At 34.0% G+C, this 19901-nt stretch overlaps 1 protein-coding gene across 2 annotated transcripts in view; it reads right to left on the bottom strand.

Moving 5' to 3' along the window:
* The window catches only part of LOC126857589 (lachesin), a 155252-nt gene extending 135441 nt beyond the window's left edge, over nt 1-19811 (bottom strand). For both annotated transcript variants that reach the window (XM_050607200.1, XM_050607203.1), the window contains exon 1: nt 19674-19811. In XM_050607200.1, coding sequence (XP_050463157.1) covers nt 19674-19746 — 73 coding nt within the window. In that variant the 5' untranslated portion in view covers nt 19747-19811. The remainder of the gene's footprint in view (nt 1-19673) is intronic.
* Nucleotides 19812-19901: the final 90 nt, after the last annotated feature.

The raw sequence follows: 19901 nt of genomic DNA, 5'->3' as shown, positions 1-19901 counted from the left end.
CGCGCACTCCTTTGCTCGTCCACCAAACGCGCTACCCTTTTACGTCGGAATGTCTCCCGAGTTTCTTCGCACCTCACCGGAACGAAGTGTCAGTTTCCTAAATCTTCCATTCGACAAACAACTTTTCCATACATCTCCGTGTAAACAATTTTGTCGTTCCAATTAAACGTGATGAAATATCTCAGAAAATACAAATGATATTTGATAAAAAAAAATGCAGATTTAAATTTGTATTTAAGTAGCAAAAAAGATTATTGGATTTATAACTTTTTATAAAATAATATTAAATATTTTAGAAATTAAACTTTAAATTAAAATTCTACGCCCTTTTTCAGACAATTGTAAATTAATATAATATATATATATATATATATGGTATATTTTATTTGCTATTTAATTATATACATGATAAACAAAATAATAAGTAAAGTATTTTAGATGTTTTTTTTTCTAATCCATATTCAGTTTTCAACATCTCGCAAAAACTTCTCACAGAAAAGTTTCACAAAATTTATTCAAATTTAACGTGTTAATTTGATAAACAATTAAATTATTTAATTGCCATTTCATCGCATATAGATGAACAAGCTATTTGTAAATTGCTCATTAATATGAAAAGAGCGATTTGAATGAGTAGTCGATCATGCGTAAGTGTCAATTGCATCGAATGCAAATGCAACTCGCCTCTTGCTGATATCATTCTAATCGACCTCTTTATAAACTCGCGTTACGCGCTACTAGTTTATTCGTTAATAAATCATGTCGATTTTAGCACTAATTCGACGTTAATTTTCGTTAAAATAGAACGTTTATTTTTGTTTATTGCAACTCATAACCATGAATAATATAGACATATTTTGATAATGCAATTTAAGTGTTCTCTAATTTTTCTATAATTTTTTTGCATAAATTAATATTAAAATCTCTGAGATAAAAATAAATAAAAATTATTATAAAAAATATTGAAAGTTTCAAATTAGTATATATTTGAGTGTTTATTTCTCTTTCGCATATATGTATTTGGCATTAAATCTAAAGGACTCAAGTTTCTATTTTAATTAAAAAATTAACACATTTTATTCCTTTATTTTTATTATATTTTGTTATTTTGTGTGAGATATATAATTTTAAAATTCTATAAATGGTACAACTGCAATTTCATTTACTTAATATATATTTTAATCATGATCCCGTATTATGACGTATATGAGCATTTCCATAGTGACATCTGCAAAATAATTTTTAACATTTTTATTCATCTCTTGAACAAAATGTTAAGAGATGAGAGGATTCCAAAATTTACTGTCAATCGAGAATTCTAATTTGAGCAAATGATTGCGATAATCTGATTTATTACAAACTGATTTACGTGCAATTTTCGTCTATGGAATTCCAACTGAAATATCCCATGTTGCACTATGTTATTACTAGCCCAAACACATGCAATTTTCATGCCACGATCAGACTGCATTAACTTTTAACCACTATACCATGCACGACGTAATACCGTTCATATTTATCGCGCGAGCTTTTATTTTTTGTGCGCTTGAAATAGAAGTTTATCCGCGATCTACAATCTACCTTGTCCTCCAGAAATATATATGGCACATGATTGCAATCACAGAAAGAAACTTAGGTTCAACGAACAATTTTCAATTCAATTGTAAATTCCGCAGTGCCATAAAAGCACGCTCGTAATTGCTTTGGTATAGCTTGAACCAATTAAAGCTTAAACTCATATAAAGCCGTTAAAGCAAAGTTTATCGCATCGTCCACAATGCGACACTCGTACGTGCAATATTGCTCGTCGGAGAAACGAATTTATATTACTTTCAATATTGTCACGTTATTGACGTGATGATGTCGGAAATTTGATGCAATCTATAATCTCGCGGCAAAAATCAATTTAAACTTATCTGAAATTTTTAAGTACGTATGTCAGACATATGCTTTGATCCTCCACTTAAGAGATTTATCTCTCTAATGTAATTTGATGATTTTTATTTTTATTAAAAATCAGAATTGTTTATTTTCATGAACCGCAAAACTTTTATTTTTTGTAGTATAACAAATTTTTTATCTATATAATGTATTTTTTCCCTCTGGACCTCGCGGAACTACACTTTACTCTCGCTAGTATATACGTAATTTGATCGACCTCGCACCGCAATACGTCATTTTTCCTGGCGCACGCTCCATTCTTACACCACCCCTCCGCTCACGATCCTATACTCCTCCTTCGGTCCTTCAGTGCAATATGACGTTTATCCGTTCGATAAGCGAGATTTTATTGCCCGTGTAAATCCAGGCTTTCATCGCAATCGACGTATGGCATCGGGCATTTAGATTTATTATTGGCAACAAAATTATAGCAAGCCCGACAACGCTAATATTGGCCGATGCGAGAGCACGTCGCAAGGATCGCGGAAATATGCCGAGATTAATGTCGCAATGATGATAGTATGACAATAAGACGAATGGTCCTGCGAAAGGAGCTTCAAAATTCGCGACGTATAATTCTTGGAACGACAGGGATGGAGGTAGTAATCCGGCAACAAGTGAATATACGCTTGAAATTGAAGTCTGCCGCTGCTTGGGAAATTCCCGGAGTCAGATCGATTTGGTGCTTGTTCAATCAGGGGGTAAAGCCTCTTTGCCGACGACCGAAAGTCCTCGCCAAGAGACGGCGATATCGGCAATGTCGACAGTAGCATCGACGATAATGGCGGCGGAATGAAATGATTTGTCCTTGGCCATTATTGCCGCAGGAGCCAGCGGTCGTCGTCGTCGGAATAGGCAGAATCAACGGCGGGGGTTAAATCGAGTAAAGGTAGCATGAAAGAAAAAGAGAGGAAAAAGTCCGGCAACGTGAAAGGGTTTCTCTCACGTACGTGGTACGTGTATGTCGATACTGCTTGTCGAACGGTAAAATAATAATGGAGAAGAGCGAAGACGTAAAATGTGAAACCCTGCGCCTATTTTCAGATGTCGAATATTTTTCCAGACGACATAGTCGACTAGACGCTGTACGCGAAGCGTAATAGTCGCTTCGAACGTAGTTTTCGAGTGGCATTTTATAATCGTCGAAGAATAACAAAATGCTGTGTCGCAGGTTACGAATTAAGAGGCCCGATCGAACCATTTCTTCCGTATCCGCCGCACGTTTTTCTCCCATAATCGCGGAAATTAGTCCCGCAAGACGGTCATCTACTGTGCACTCAGACTTTAACGGTCCTCGACAAGAGCGAAAGAGCGCCATAGATCGAGCGTAAATCCCGTCGATAGATGAGTGGATGGGATATCCTCGAGATAGGGCGAAAGGAGGACGTCGTATATAATTTTGAAAAAGCGGACGCGCGAACTAAGTAGATTAACAGGATGAGAAAATAAGGGAGTGTAACCGATAACGAATGTGTTAGAGTATAGGCGAGCCAATGAGAATTACTATTATAAAGGCGAGCGAGTGTTAAATTTTAGGTCGGGATCGAACGGCGGCCTAATGGGAATGATACGCACGTGGGACAAAGAAGCGGAAGAAACGGCAGGATGTAATTTAACGTGTCCCCGATGTCGGAACACGGCGCGCGGTAGTGGCAGTGTATGTTCCCGAGACAAATTCCTCCGTTCCGCTTTTATCGATAATTCTTCCGCTCAGAATGTGGATGTACTGAACCAGTCGCGCTGGAATAAAATATTACAAGATCGCGCAGTAAAGAAGATGTCGATTGCACGAAACTGGCGGCGGAAAATGTGGAAGCGGGACAGCTTAAGAGCAACGTCGATGCATTAACGTCGTCCCACTAAGCATTGCTTTCTCGTGCAAGTCAATGGTATTCCGTTGCTTCAAGACGGGAAACGTTAAGCCTGTTAAGTGTCGAGACTGGATGGTGGCCAACGACTCAGACGTACTGTCTGTACGATTTTTCCTCTCTTTAGCGTGTATCGACCACTCGAAATTGTATATTACATCACACTTCACTCGTCATATTAAAAGACACGTTGAAAAAAATGCCACAAATTCAAGCATTTATTGATTCTTTAAATATTAGAAATTGTAATCTTATAGATAATCGAACTTCCAAATAATCTTTGATTAGTTTTAAGAAAATTTAGTTATGAAGAAATTTTTAATTTTAAATTTAGTGTCAATTTCAGTAAATTATAAAATGTTAAAAATCGAAAAATTGCAAAAGAGACAAAGAATAAATAAAGGAATTAATTTTTTTTTTTTTTTTGATTCAACAAATATCATTACGATATATACGATGCAATATTGCATCTTAATAATATCACGAGAGAGAAAGAGAACCTACAAAATATTAATGCGTTAAAGAAGAAATCAAGATTCTAACGTGTCTGGAGTTTGAGGAAGTGATGTGGGAGAAAAACGAAGAGACATGAGATTTTTCGATATGGAGACCGTGCTACACCACGGAAACCATTCTCCTTCGTATCCTGGCATAGGGACGATTTGGAGCATCAATTTTCCTTGACTTCATCGTGCGACTCCGTTCGACGACCATGCACAGACGTTTCCGGCTGTACCAACATCCGCCAGTTTCTGCAGGACGCCATGTACAACGGACGAAAAGGATTGGGGAAGTTCTCTGCTTGGGCACTTTGAATACATTTTGCTTGAAACGACGTAGCCCCGTCGATAGATTGAATTCTTATCCTCTCTCGTCTTTCTCCCTCCTTTCTTTCTCATTCCCTCTCTCTCTCTCTCTCTCTCTCTCTCTCTCTCGCTCTATCTGCAGACAATGCTAAAATACGTTTTATCGTTTTTTTTTTATACGTGTCTTTTATTATCAGTTCATCGAACGTATTGGCATAGAAATGCTCATCAAGAGCTGTGTTAGAAAAAAAGCAGTTACGAGAACGAGCTTTTGTTTTATCATTGTTTTATAAGAATATATAAATTTCTATAAAGATAAAGGAAGATTCTTTTGACAAAGATAAAGGCAACCGTAAAGATGTATCCGCGCGTATTCGTGTTCTAAAAGACAGCGTTTACGTCAAACGCTTTTGTCGATTCTCCTCGTCGAAATTCAATTAAGCGCTTTTACATCGAGTTCCAGAAATGGTTACGGATTCTATGTAACAGGGTTGCGAACGGTACGGTATAATATGCTTGTAATAACTACGATACGTTCTACCTAAACGTAATATACACTCTGTGTGTTTGATAGTTATAACAAAACGTTAAATCAAACATTCCCTACCCGCATAGCTATTAACATGGCTTTATTATTACGAATTTAATATTATTTGCCATACCAGTATTATGCTTATCCAGGTTATAGGTTTGCTACAAATTTGTTAAAAATGCCGTTCGCGTCATTGTGCTAAAAATTATTAAAAGTTCATGTAAGGTGTGGTGAAAAAAAAAAATCTGGTATATAGCGATATAGAAATGCATTGTAGTCTTCCCAACCGTTCAAGTTAAGCTTCCAGCATCCGCTGGGGCTTGACTAGCAGTGTTTTAAGCAAATCCTCTCCGTTTTACCTCAATGCGGTTCCGGATATAGCGGACGAAGCGACGTCGACGATAAGCGCACCGGTTTGGCGTGGGTATGCGGATAATTCATGCGAGCCGTTCTGTACGATTGCGCCTTATGTACGTCGTAAATAATATGACTTTCTCTCGGACTATGTGTGCACGGAAGAACCCGAACTACGTCCGTATCTACGAATCATTGTAGCAGTTCCGGTTGTCTCGTTGCCCGATCGATATCGTGTCGTCTTATCCAGCGAAGCGTGAGCAGCTTCGTGCTGCACGTCTTCAATCCGACCTGAAAGACCTTCGTGCTTCAGAGACGGGTACGTCTGTAATACGGCGATACACTCGTTGTCGAAGCTGTGCAAGAACGCGTTGCATCCGTGACGAATACAGGATAGCTGTTTGAAAAGTCGCGACACTATGCTTGTAATACGATGTAATTGCGACTGCTGGAAAGCGCGAGAACAATCGAAGGTTCCCTTTGCGACGAGTATGAAAGATTACTTTCCATGATTGTATAAAAAGATACAGAGAAAAGGAGAGACTGATAGTTCTAAGTCCTTTAATTAAATGGAATAGTCGGAGTGTTCGCCAAATATATTGTAATAAATATTATTTTCCGAAAAAATTAACGGTATAAGAAAGATAGAAATGTAGCGAATTTATTTAACTTACAAATTAATATAAACACAAATAATTTATTAAATATACACGTATTTAAAAAATAAATAACAAAATTTCTTATTGTCTAAAATCATAAAGTGAAGTGACAAATTACGATATAAGTTTGTTTTGTTCTATTATACTAAAAAATAGCGATTTCAATTCTTCTAAAAATACCATCTTCACATATAACACACTTCTTATGCCGGCAGATATATTTCAGTCATATGCAACAGGCCGTTTTTCGATGTTACCTGAGTGTAGTAGTTGCAGTGTAAAGGAATTCTCGAGGTGAGCCCTGGTTTCTGCAGAATAGCTAAATCGCATGTTGCATACGTAACGTAAGACATATCGCCTTCTGGAAGTATGTAACACATTTTCGAGGAAAATGTAGGTGATAGTCATAGGAGAGAAAAATTATAACGATTGCGTCGGTCCGCATTTTAACAAGCGTTTCCAGAATCAAATAAACGTAACAACTATACACAGAAATAATAATTTAAAGTAAATATTTTTTTAAATAATTAATTGTTTGTGTGTGTTAATTGCAAATGTATAAAAAAAAAATATTTTCATATTTTTAAAATTCTAATTAATGTGTATTATATAAACAATTTCACGTAATTATATTTTAACGTAAAAAAAAAGTCAGTTACAAAGACTATACCGAAAGCCGCAAAGTTTGTCGTAAACTTTATAAAATATCCGATGTATAGGATAAACAACCGCAGCTGATACGCTCTCCGATATTTCAGCCATTCACGTATGACGACACTGGTGAATGCTGATGTTCAAAAGTTATAAGAGCAGGGAAAGCTCCTCTGGCGGCTCGGATGAAGCGGGATAAACGCCGGCATATAAAACGTACGAGACGGTCTTAACTTGAAACTGCCTCCAACACCTCGGGGCATAAGACGATCCCGCTTACAATTCAAGGCGTACATCCACCGGCGCGGACGGTAAGGGGAAACCGTAGGTCCACAGTAGATTCTCACGCGGTAAACGAATTAGGGGTTGATTTCTCGGGTAGGTGGTCTCACCTATCCACTCTTCTCGAGCACGGCACGCAACAACCGCGATCCAGCATGCTCCGTATCGTGCTTCCTTCCGGTTATCTATCGTACTTTTGCCACGAATCGAGAGGTAAAGGGTTAGATATACCCGTGGCAGCGAGCCCGTAGTACGAGAGATAAAACCAATCACATGGCACTGTACACACAGAAATTTATTGCCGCAGATTATCTGGCGAAAGTCCAAACACAAACACATTTCTTTCTTTGGCCACTCGTGCGACGGGCCGTTTGAAGCTGACAGAGAGAGGGAAGAATGAGCGAAGGGGGTCGTCGGCATGAGAAAGCCAGCGAAAGGGAGAGAAAGGAGAAGTGAGACAGACACGCAACTTAGAAGGATGAAGAGAAGATACAGTGAGCGAGAGAACGGAAAGCTTCGACGATGGGTGCGGGTCGTCGGGCTTTCCCCTTATTCCTTTCCTCTCTCTCTCTCTCTCTCTCTTCCTTTCGCTGCTTATTCGTCCATGCCGTTCGGAGTTCTCCACGTTTGAATCTCGCGGAAACTGGGGATTTCTCGACAAAGACATGCACCGCTTTTTATTGTCAGATAGACTATTTGAACAACAGCCAACATGGCAATCCGAGTCCCTACTATGCGTAGCGTTGTCCTATCTACGCCCTCCCTTTTTCTCACTTTTTTCCTTTGTTTCTGTTTATGTGACATCGGCTGCGTCTTTAACACGATCCGACTTGTCTCGTTTCTTTTTGCTCCAGATACGCGATTTATGTGTTCATAAAAAAAAATAAATCATAATGTAATTCGAAACTAAGACAAGATAATTATTCGCATATGGATATACGAGATAATTGCGTAAATAATATATATTTTGCCACAAAAATGTAGAGATTTATATTTAATATTATATATTTAATATTTGATATAAATTTATACAGATTATTATGTAAAATATTTCATTTATTATTCAACGAATTTAGTACATTGATATCTTTCTATTCAATTGAGCTTTGCAAAAGTAATGATAATAAAATTGGCATGTTAAATTTTAATATATCCATAGGAAAGTTGATAAAGATTGAAAATTACACGTTTGTCTGATTTATCTTGCCAATAATTTTAAAAACGATTACGAGAGAAATGAATATCACATTAATTGAACGATTTGATAAATGAAGATCACAATCGCAAACGGTTTTACCGCATGCTAAAGAAGTGCTAGTTCTCAAGTAAAGAAAGAAAAGTTCAGAGAATAACGATAATACGTATGCGCATTTGCTGAGAATATTCCGATATCCACGAGCTGATATTTGCTTCTGTATTCCGGCCAATAATCTATCTTCTCGAAAGTGACTTAACGGGAAATCGACGTCCAACGCGGAATACGCAAGCTACGCAATGGATCCGAGTATTTTCAACGGCAGGAACAACATTTTCCACAGGGATGGGGCAAAGTCAAGAAGTTTTCCTATCGTTCACGTCCGATATTTGCATAGCGAGATCAATACCAAGTACTGCTAGATCGAGGACATTGGAGAAATGGTCGCTATTGTGTACCTCGCGCGAAATAGTACCGGTCACAGATCTAATTTTTGATGTTTATGATTAAAGTATGCTTTTGTCCTATGATAGCAGTTGTAACGAAATACGACTGTCGAAAATAATAATATCAATTATATATTTTTCCATATCGTTTTTTCTTCAAGTAATTAGTTATTTATTTTATGTTAAAAATTATACACAATTAGTTTTGTTGTAAATATTTTAAAAATTGTATTTATTAAATTTAAAAATCAGTCCCTAAGTAAACTTAACTTGATAAACTTCTACCATTGATCAAATTTAAATATCATACGTATAATACGTAGTTTTTGATAAAATATTTACAACAATATAAAAATAGACTCTTTAATAAGTATAAAAATACGACTGATTAGTCTTTATTCAGCATTCCCACAAATGTCATTTAGCGCAGATTCGAGAAAATAGCGGCTTTTGTCTTCTTCTCTAGGTAGTCCATTTATAGTCGTGGAAGTGGACGGTGAAGCAATCGTTTCAAATCGGTCGTTAGTAAGAAAGTCATTCGGAGAATCTTTCAGCTTAAAGAGAGGATCTTTAGAAAGTTTCTACCTACAATCGTCGTGCGGTCTTTAATCTAAAATCACGTGAAATCTAAATCCTTCTATTCTCTCTATTCATTTGTTTAATTCTGAATTATTGACTTTAGTAAAAAGCAATTTAAAAATAATTAAATACCAAAAGCGATATTATGTCGTGTATTATTGGAATTGAAGATAAAAATATTATTTATTCAAAATATCAATTATTTAGCAATCTCTATATCACATTTATATATCATTTATATATATATCAAATATATAAATATAAATAAATTTAATTATTAATTCCTCAATTGCTCGTACTCTGATCGCAGTGCAGCTTAAATATGCAATTGTTAGTAAAGTATGTACTCTGAAATAACAAAGAAGGAAAAGAGCATTACTAAAACGATACAACAGCCAATTATATGCTAATAATTAGCCGAGAACTGTGTGTACGCAACAATACAAGTTTCCGCGGTAAAGTTTCCTTGTGCGTAGCGTGTACATATTGTAAACATACTTAATAACACAACCACGTTAATTAACGGCAACGATTTGTCTTTCCGCTAATGTTTCCTAATATCTAATAATGAACCGATAAACATAGATCCATAATATACCTTTGTTTGCTGTTACTAAACAGTTCGCTCATTTTAGTTGATTTAGTATCGCGTTGCTCCCCGAATTGAGCTTATTCAGCGCTGGACCGATCTTTAATTTGCGCAACAATGCTTTTCACGCTTTATGCGCTGCCCGGTCAGGTTCGATCTCCGTTAAATGGTCCGTTTGTGTTCGTTTCGATAAGGTTCCATTAAATAATATCGTGACATTAGAATTGCCACGGTAAACTTCGGGCATATCCGCCAGTATGAAAGCGGGAAAAGTTCGCCGCGAGATGTCAAACAGTTTCTACCCGCAAATACCGACAGACCGTGAAACTTCGAGACGATGTGCCCACCCGTACCAGGTATATAATACTTCTTGGCATTCCCGACACAATAGCAGTCTCTCGCATGCTTTATTGAGAACTTTGCTCGAGGCCTCGATAGGTTAACATGGATTACAGCAGCCGCGGAGCTTTTTTCTAACAGTTCTAATTCCCTGCATCCACAACTTCCATTTTTTTTTTTTTATTTAATTCTCTTACTACTTTACGCTCCTAAAGGTGTCAAGGATACCGAATCGATCAAGATACTTTTACTCGCAGCACCAGAGCCGTGTAAATTTCCACCTTCGCATCGTCGACGTTTCTCATTAATCGCTGATCGATCTCCTTACCGGGTGATTAACGTCTCGTACGGCGATAGGGAAAGAGTAACGAGGCAGTGAGGCCAACAGGGGATCGAGACCGGAAGAGAACAATCAAACGAAGAAGGGAGAAAAAGGCAGGGAGATTGGTCAGTAGGGGCAAACGAATTGACGTATCTCTAAATGTGAAGGGCGGCGGGCTTGTGAGATCGAACGTGCCTCAAAAAGCAAGTGATAAAATGCAAAATACACACGAAATATTACGTTTGCGGAGTATAAATGCACTGTTTGTCACAGCTGCTAATTTGTAACGGTAACGGTTATCCATCTTCTGTATGTCATCTAACTGGCACTCGCGTTGAGGTATTGGAACGTAAGGAGACACGAGGCATAATTTCCTCTCGTCCCACTCTCCCATGCACATAATGAATGCGTGTATGACGGTCGCATAGCAATGTCACGTGTCACGAGGGAAACTTTGAATGCATGTCATCATGAAACAGCAGTCGCACACGTTATACCGTGATCATGTGTCATTACACAGCATTTGAGCAATGATGATAAGAATCGGTATCTCATGGCCAAGAAAAGAAAGCGGAAAGTTTATTATGTGATAATCTTTTGCTTTCTGTAAAGAACAAGATTTGCATAATATATGGCGCATTATCATTCAGGCTGCAAAATTCGATAACCTACTTAACCCACCATAATCCTTTTGCAAACAAAAAGTTCTCCCTAAGATATCAATAATTTGTATTTTATCATGTAACTTACAATGCATTTAATTTTCTTACATTTTTTAAAATTTTATTACGTAAAATAATTTTTAATATATATGTAAAAATATTTTTTGTATGTGTTGTGAAAAGAGAAAAAAATTATCTATGTACAGATTTTAAATTGTACGAATAAGAATAACGGAGATTTGATAAGATTTATAAGTGATTTAATTGCATTTTGAAATAATTTTAATGTTAGACGATAAAAAGAAAAATTGCTAGATAAAGATACGTATAATTGTATTTTATCCTTTTAGAGTACGCGAATTGCGACAAAATCATCCAATAAAACGGTAATCGTTACACTTAGTTGCATGGTATTCTGTTGCTGTAAAAAGTAAAAAATCTGCTCTCGAGAAGATGGATTTTCTTCGGAGAAAACTCGAGTAATAGCTTAAATTTCGCAATCTCGCTGTTACTTATCGGAACGACGCGACGTTCCCGTTCTATTCGTTCATTCGACAAATAGAGACTTCCCTTATTACATTGCTATGCAAACACAATGTTACGCATTCAACGTTGATACGCGTAAACTTTCGTTCTCCAAAATCTAACCATCTAATAACGTATCTGATTGAGCACCGCACAGACTTTTAATTTTATAACGTTAAAAATTGAAAGATCGTGCAGGAATGAGTTAGAGTTATGTTGTAATAGTTTATTAAAGAAAGAGTGAAACTCAGATGACAAGTTAATAAGCGTGTCTTCACGAAGATCCGACAACCTTCGTAAACTTCGAATGACCAACTCGTGAATGAAGCTTGGAAACTTGAAAGAGTGAACGTCATTTATATCAATACTTTACAATCATGTTACAGAACACACTAAAATTGTACTTTGATTGTATTAATGAATAAATTTGATTAAAAATAATAAATGCGCTTTTCTAATATGTTTTCAAATAAAATTAGAGAGAGAAGTATAAATATAAAAAATTAAAGAGAAACAAAAAATTACAATGCACAACAATTTAATATTTGGAAAACAGTGATAAAAATCTTGTAATAAATAGTGAATTAAAAGCTATGAAAAAGCCTAATTCATTACTATAAAAATTACATTATTATAAAAATAATAAAATTAACTAAAAACAACAATTTATAATTATAAAAACAAATTGTATTTTCAAATACTTTATAATAATCAAATAACTTTTCATAAAATTTCTTTCGCAATTTTTTTGCTGCTCCAATTCTGAGGTATTTAAATGAATATCACATTCCGAATCGTAAAAGATTGAAAAAAAATGTGTATATCATAATTTTACAGACAGACGGTACAACAGTGCTCGCTCATTAATGTTAAAATCTTACATTTTGTTTCAGCCAACTATGCCTGAAATTCGTATTACGAGAAAAGCTCAATTCACCGCGTACAATGTTTGCGCGTTTTCTTTCGTGCTAAAAACAATGGTTCAGAGAACAACCTACCAAAGAGCTTCCGTTTCCGGGGTTACCAAAGACCCACCCTTCTGTACCAGTCGTATGCTCATATGTATGCGTGTTGAGTTGTTCTATGCGTAAGTGTATGAATCCGTGGAAAAAAAAGTAAAGGGGAAAGAATGGATTCTGCTAAGATAAATAAAAAGATTGCCGGATATTACTACGTAGAATGAGAATCCTGATCAGCTAAAAAAACGTTAAGTTAATTACAATTTTTATTTCAATTAAAAAATCAATCTATACATTAATTAAAGAATCAATTTGTACTTTAATCAAGAAATCAATTTTTATGACAAAATAAAAGCTCTCAATTGTAGTATATAAAATTATAACACATTTACAATAATTGTGATTACTTAACGATTTTATACAAGTTATTAAAAAAAAATTCCTAAATAAAAAGCAATATACGATATATATATATATATATATATATATATATATATATATATATATATATTATTTCTTGTAATAATTTAAATTTTATACATCTCTTTAAAAAAATTTAACTTTGAAGAAATCTTGCACAAAATTATTAAGCTAACGAATAGAGAAAATTGATTAATCGCAACATTTTTTTGACGTAACATGTGCCAGAGCAATTTCTGTACTTTTTATGCAGACCTTTGAAAGTGGTACAAGTATCGGTGCATGAAAACGCACTAGAACTGCAGAGACAGAATCGGTGTCATGGTGGTTGCGGCCGTGTCGGCAATCTGAACGTGCGCAAAACAGCGCTTGCAGCTGACGTTTTACGCTCTGCGGTAGCTGATGGTAGCCAGATAGGTTTCTCGAATTGTCCTCCTTCCCTTCGCGCAATCATCCTTGTCGCCTCAGTCCGATAAAGTTCGCGCGACCCGTCCTGAGAACTGACCTCAGAGTATTCATAAAAATTCAGACTTATCGAAGAAACAGCTGCCGTGCCAACCTTTCAGCTTCTTAAAAAGTATCCCGCGATTGAAAACCTTTCTAGGATGTCCCATTTTCTTTTAAAAGAAAGGCACTTCTATGAAAAACTGTTTATCAAAATAATTCTTTTTTATAAACAGTTAATTGATCTCAAGAATAAAATTAAAGAGAATTAAAAAGAATAAAAGAGAATAAATTTTGTTAAAAAATAATTTATACAATAAAATATCGTCTATTAATAGCATTATAATTTGCAACATATAATTAATTAATTTACAAAATATTTTACACATAAATTTGTTAATTAAAGAAAAGTACTGTGACATAAATTAATTGCAATCTAATTAATTGTGCGCAATATAATTTTCTGGGACGAATATATATGTATAAACTCATGCACAGATTTTTGAGAGACGGTACTTTTGCACGAGTGTAGATAAAAGACACTATGCAAAAGTGTGTTTTTCTACATTTTGCTGATTTAGCACGTTTTCTGCTTATACACCACCGTGCAAAACGAACGACGATACTTAACACGTAGATAACAGATCAAAATAAGGTGCCAAAAATAATATCTCGCTCCAACATACACCTCATATTTTCCAAATATCCAATAACAAAAAAGAAATGGATATTCTATGGTGTGCAAGGAACAAGAGACGATTGGCCGGGACGGGTAACCATGTGGAAATTAATTAGCAAGCCAATTTAACTTTAACAACCGTTCAATTCCATAGAGTTTTCGACGAGGTGTGTACATTGATAATAATTTCCTTGAATGCGCTATTATCTTACCCGAATATATCCATCGCAAAAGTTTTCCAAGTTAATTTTCTGATCGCCTGTTGATTTTACCGCAAAACAAGTTGTAAATGTGTTTCTTCTATAATTCCATCAACATTATATTTTAAGCATACCGATATCTATAACTGAAAAATAGCTATAAAGCCATAACTACATATATACATAATTGCAATAAAATTATATTAATAACTATGAAATTATATACTCGAATAGAACGTGATTATAATTGAAATAATCAAAGAAAGATATTTCTGTATTAATAGTTATACGAACGTATACATATATACAAGTGCAAAAAACTTTTTCAGTCAAGTACGGTCTTTTACAACAGGATTTTATTTCCTTAAGAGGATTCGAAACAGATTACAGGATCTTGGATATATATGTAATCTTGACCTTTCCTTCAATCGATCGCCTTGAAATTTTAATAAAGTAGCAAATCTGCTGCTCTATATACGCAACTCTAAGCTTTCAAAATCTTCGTCGTAAGTCACTTCTTAAAACTACACTATCTAAGCTATATAAATATAAGAATTTGTAAAGTCTAAAAAATGTATTATATAAATATTTAATATTTTAATAATTACAATAGTTTATATTTATTATATATAAATTTTAATTGTAGACACATTGTAGTATTATCTATACTACAATGTGTTTATAATAGGCCCTAATAAATGGTTCAAGTATAACGTATTATGATATGTTGTATATAATACCTTTATCTATTAATGTAATACGCGTATTATCTTTTGTAAGTATGTTGTGGCATAATAATGTGGCATAATTTTCAATCATTCTGATGGTTTATCAAAATTCATTAGATTTAAGCCGTGATGACGTTTATATGTACATTATAAATTAGAATATAACATGTAATTAATGAGGCATATCTAATCGATAAAATTAATTATTCAAATAAATGATAATTTTTATAAGATATGATTGCGTGTCTACAATACAAATCTCTTTATTTGAATCAATTAGAGCCACTTTAATCAAATTCCGATTAACTTAATTAATTCTCTTCTAAAACAATACATGCGTTTTGTTAATATTAATCTTTTATTGATTTACACATATTAAAAAAAAAATATTAAGAATGACAAATTATATAAAAAGTTAATTTTGCTGCACAGGCAAATTCTACAAGAATTAAATCAATCGCCGATTAATTAGAGTTTGATTGAAATGGCAAAGATGTAGGAAGATAAATTTTATTTAAAATCTTCTTTAAAAGAAAACACAAACATGTAAGTTGACTTAACACGTACTACACGCGTCCTGCATAAGCTCAATTTGAGAGCGAGCCCATTGAGCCGATTGCAATCTCATCGAACATGCAACGGAAATAGACCGATGAGGAAAAACTAAGCGCATCGCGCATTTTGATACGTACGTGTCAACTCTGCTGGGCTAAATTTTCCACAATGTTTAGAAGCACCCGAGCACCGAACATCGCATAAGAGATCGTCCGCTCAGACACGCGTCTCTATTTGCATAACAGAGGCGCGTTGCATAATGGAAATTGGCCCATGTTGTATAACATTGCGTGCTTGCATCGTGCGCGCACGCTGCCCGCCGAGAAAGAAAGGAATTTCTCTCATTCGCGTGCTAGCGAATAATTAGCAGGTCTGTCCGTGACATGAAGTTTGAAGCTGTTGCTGACTGGATATGCACAGCTTGCCTTACATTTCCCGCATTCCTTAGGCAGATTGGGGTCACTAAATAAGAAATTACCTCGCACGAATGCGGCCCGCAAGTTTTCCCATTACATGAAAGTAAATCTTTCTTAACAATATAACGCGAATATTTCATTAATCTCTGCCTGGTCTTGTTATGATAAAGCGATAACCACCGAGAAGACGTTAACCATTGCTTTTATATGCGGTACACGCATGGAACATTTAACTGTTATTTTTATATCATTTGTCATCATTATTTTAATAATATTATTTATTACGTATTATTTTATTATCAAACTTTTATAATGAATAAAATATTTTTATATTTGTTAAGAGCAGATTTCATGATACAGGTTCACAAAATGTAAATTCTTTTTTATCTCTTTTTCTTTAAAATATTTTTATAAAATTTTATAAAACTTTGATAAAAATATGATTCGTTCCTCTGTTTTTCAATTATATAATAATTTTCTTATTTATTTTTATTTTTCGTAATGTAACTTCAGATAATTGAACGTTCATGTCGTTTCACGTAACAGAAAGTAAAAGATTGATTACAAGTATAATGCGGTTGATAATAAAAGCGCATAAGCTCCACATCGACTATCACATTTTAAGATTGTTGGTACAAAAACATTTCAATTCTGATCGTTCATCCATTATGTGCGCACAAGCAAACAGATACGATCGATACCATCTTGATAAGAAGGTTTGAATCGTGTATGTATAGTGACGATTAATGACTAAATGATGTTTGTCGCAGTATTAAAGTAAAAAGTAGTTTAAAATCAATAACGCGTTAAAATCAATATAATTTTAAATGCAAATCGTAATTTTGTAAATATTTTATAGTCAGTTACTCTTTTATCTATCTAAACATAAACATGCAGCATTTTCATAAATATCCTAACGGAAATTATGATATAAAATATCACGCTGCCATTTATATTTCCTTCCGATCGGACACAGTTATCGGAAAATAATTGCATATCACGTAATCACTTTATGATGTAAACTGCAAAATATTAAATTCCTGATTTATTTCATGTTCAATTTTGCTTCCATTTATTACCGCATTGCAAAACCATCACGTAAATAATGCTTTAAAATAAAATATATTTTACAATACGTTCGTTTAAATAATATTGTACAGCAATATTATAGCTCAGGTATTCAAACTGTGATATCACTATAGAGTCTCAATATACAATATATATAATAACAATAAATATAGAGATACATACTATGTGTAATAATAATAGATATTATAAACGAGATTAAAAAGAATTGTTCCTACCTAGAAAGATGAGAAAACTTGCGTCAAAAACTTTTATGGATAAATCAATGACATATTCGTACTAATATTGGTTCTAATATAAGCGTAGCAATATCGTTGATTGCAATCGACGTGTAATTTATTACTATAATCTAGCAATAGTATATTAATCATATCGATCACTGACTCTTTAAAAGATTTTTTTAGAAAAACTAAAAGACAATACTAAAAATCTCGATAACACTAACTTCTTCAAACTTTAATCTTTATTCTTTCAGAGCAATTACCCGATAATAAGACAGAATCACGATTGTAATACGTTTGATTGGAATTCTGAATCTATTGATATATCAGGAGAAAGAATTAATTTGCTTACACACACACACAGTTTTATTTCCATGTAATTTTTATTATGTTTAGCACTTTGAGCTAAAATCTTGTTATAGCACGAGTATGTTTTTTTACATTTTATCCTTTGCAAACTTGAAATATGACAAATTGTATATATCCAATGTTTATTCTATATTATTCCTATATGATTATTCTCATTTAATAAATCTCTGCTTTGCACTACAGAATGTTTTACTATTATCAGGATTTATTTTTTTTTATTTGATAACAGAAATATTAACTTTAAAATGTCACTTATATTGGCACTGTATTTACGCATTTAAATTATTGTTAAATTAAGCTACGCGCTTCTTTTAATAATATTATAATATAATTATTATTTTCAATTGATAATTATTCATGTTTTATAATGTACCTCTCTATAAAAAATTAGAGAAATGTGTCAATGAAATAATCAATAAGAACAGTAATCAATTATTATTCCAAATTTGATTGAAATCTTTTACTAATGTATCTAATGTATTATTAATGATTTGTCATATTTCTTGATATTTAAATAAAAAATATCATATATATTTTAATTTATTTCTCAATAATGCAATTATAATAAAATTAACGTAAGTCGATATATGCTTCTTTCGATATGTGCGCTTTAAATTTATCATTTTGTACCGTCCGGTACCTGTGTAAAGTATATATACAATATTGATTCAGACTATTCACGATTTGCTTGTTCTTTTCATTCGCATTGTGTTCTCGTTTCCGTTTTTAAAAATATGAAACGGGGCAATAGTCATGCGCCTATCCAATCCTTTATTCGATAAATCATCACTTTAAGCAAACTACTTTCTCTTCTATTTTCGGTATCTTTCTGTATCATTTTTAGCAATTGCTATTATTCCCGCCCGCTCTGCTAACAATACCAATTAACACTTCCATAAATTCGAGGCTTTTTCCGTTTCCTCGGAGATAATACTTCTGTGTCACGCCACCATGCGCACTCCACAAATTCTCATTTAATCGTGTACGCGATTTTATCGTTATTTAAGTCTTCATTTTTATCCTTTGAAGAGTTTACAAAAGCACCATACACTTTTCGTTAGCTTTATACGACTGTTAATAAATATTAAAAAATTCTATTCCTTTTTATCGTATTTTTTACATTTACATTTGACATATATTAACAACTATTTTATTAATTCACATATTGTATAATATGTGTGTCAAATTAATATTGAAAGAAAATATATCGCGAAATTCTTTCAATTAATTTAATGTCAATTTATGTGCAATCCTTGGAATGCATCTTAGATATAAAACAATTCTTTGTATCAATTTTATATAGAGTCAATGTGTAAAGTTTTTAATCATGTTGTCCAAGAAAGATATCCAGCAATTCTCTACGAGAGAAACTGTATACACTCCAATATCTCCCGCAATATTACGAAACTGGAACAACGCAATAAAAAGCATTAAAAAATAGTGAAATGGTGGCATGACTTTATGAAGAAAGTTTCGCAAAATGGCATGTCGAGTTAAGTCAGATTTATGGTATAACCATAATGGATGGTATACGAAGAGCTTGCATTTGGATGTCGCGGTTTCTTTTACGCGACGTTTTTGTTGAGTGGACTTAAATTTTTTTTCTGTCCGCTGTAAAACTTAATGGTTTAATTTTTATAATTTTATTTATTCTTGTATAATTGTTGTCGCGAACGTTCAAGATTCTTATCCTCGATTCAAATTATAACTAACAGCTACTTAATCAGAAGAGTTTGATGAACGCGAATCACCTTTATAATGATCACTGATTAGTTGTTTAAGTTTACAATTTAAAGAATTATGTCTATTATTTTTCGGCAAACATTTTCGCAAGCCTCGTACTCACCCTCGGATGAATGCGCCAGCGTAACGAAGATCCACGCAGTCCACGAGACAAGGATGGCTGTGATTATTGTCATATTTATTATTTTATCGAGAGTTTATATCGTTTAATTTTCGTCACGTACATACGCACTGATATAAAATCCACGCGAACCGGAGTTCAGATGCAGACTGACTTGTCGTTCTCCGAGTCCAGCAGGAGCAACACGACACGCATGCGTCCTGACTCCCA

This window comes from Cataglyphis hispanica, chromosome 22, assembly GCF_021464435.1.
Source record: "Cataglyphis hispanica isolate Lineage 1 chromosome 22, ULB_Chis1_1.0, whole genome shotgun sequence".
In the NCBI taxonomy this organism is placed as follows: Eukaryota; Metazoa; Arthropoda; class Insecta; order Hymenoptera; family Formicidae; genus Cataglyphis; species Cataglyphis hispanica.
Note: the sequence above shows the minus strand (reverse complement) of the source record. Positions and strands in the feature narration are given on the sequence as shown.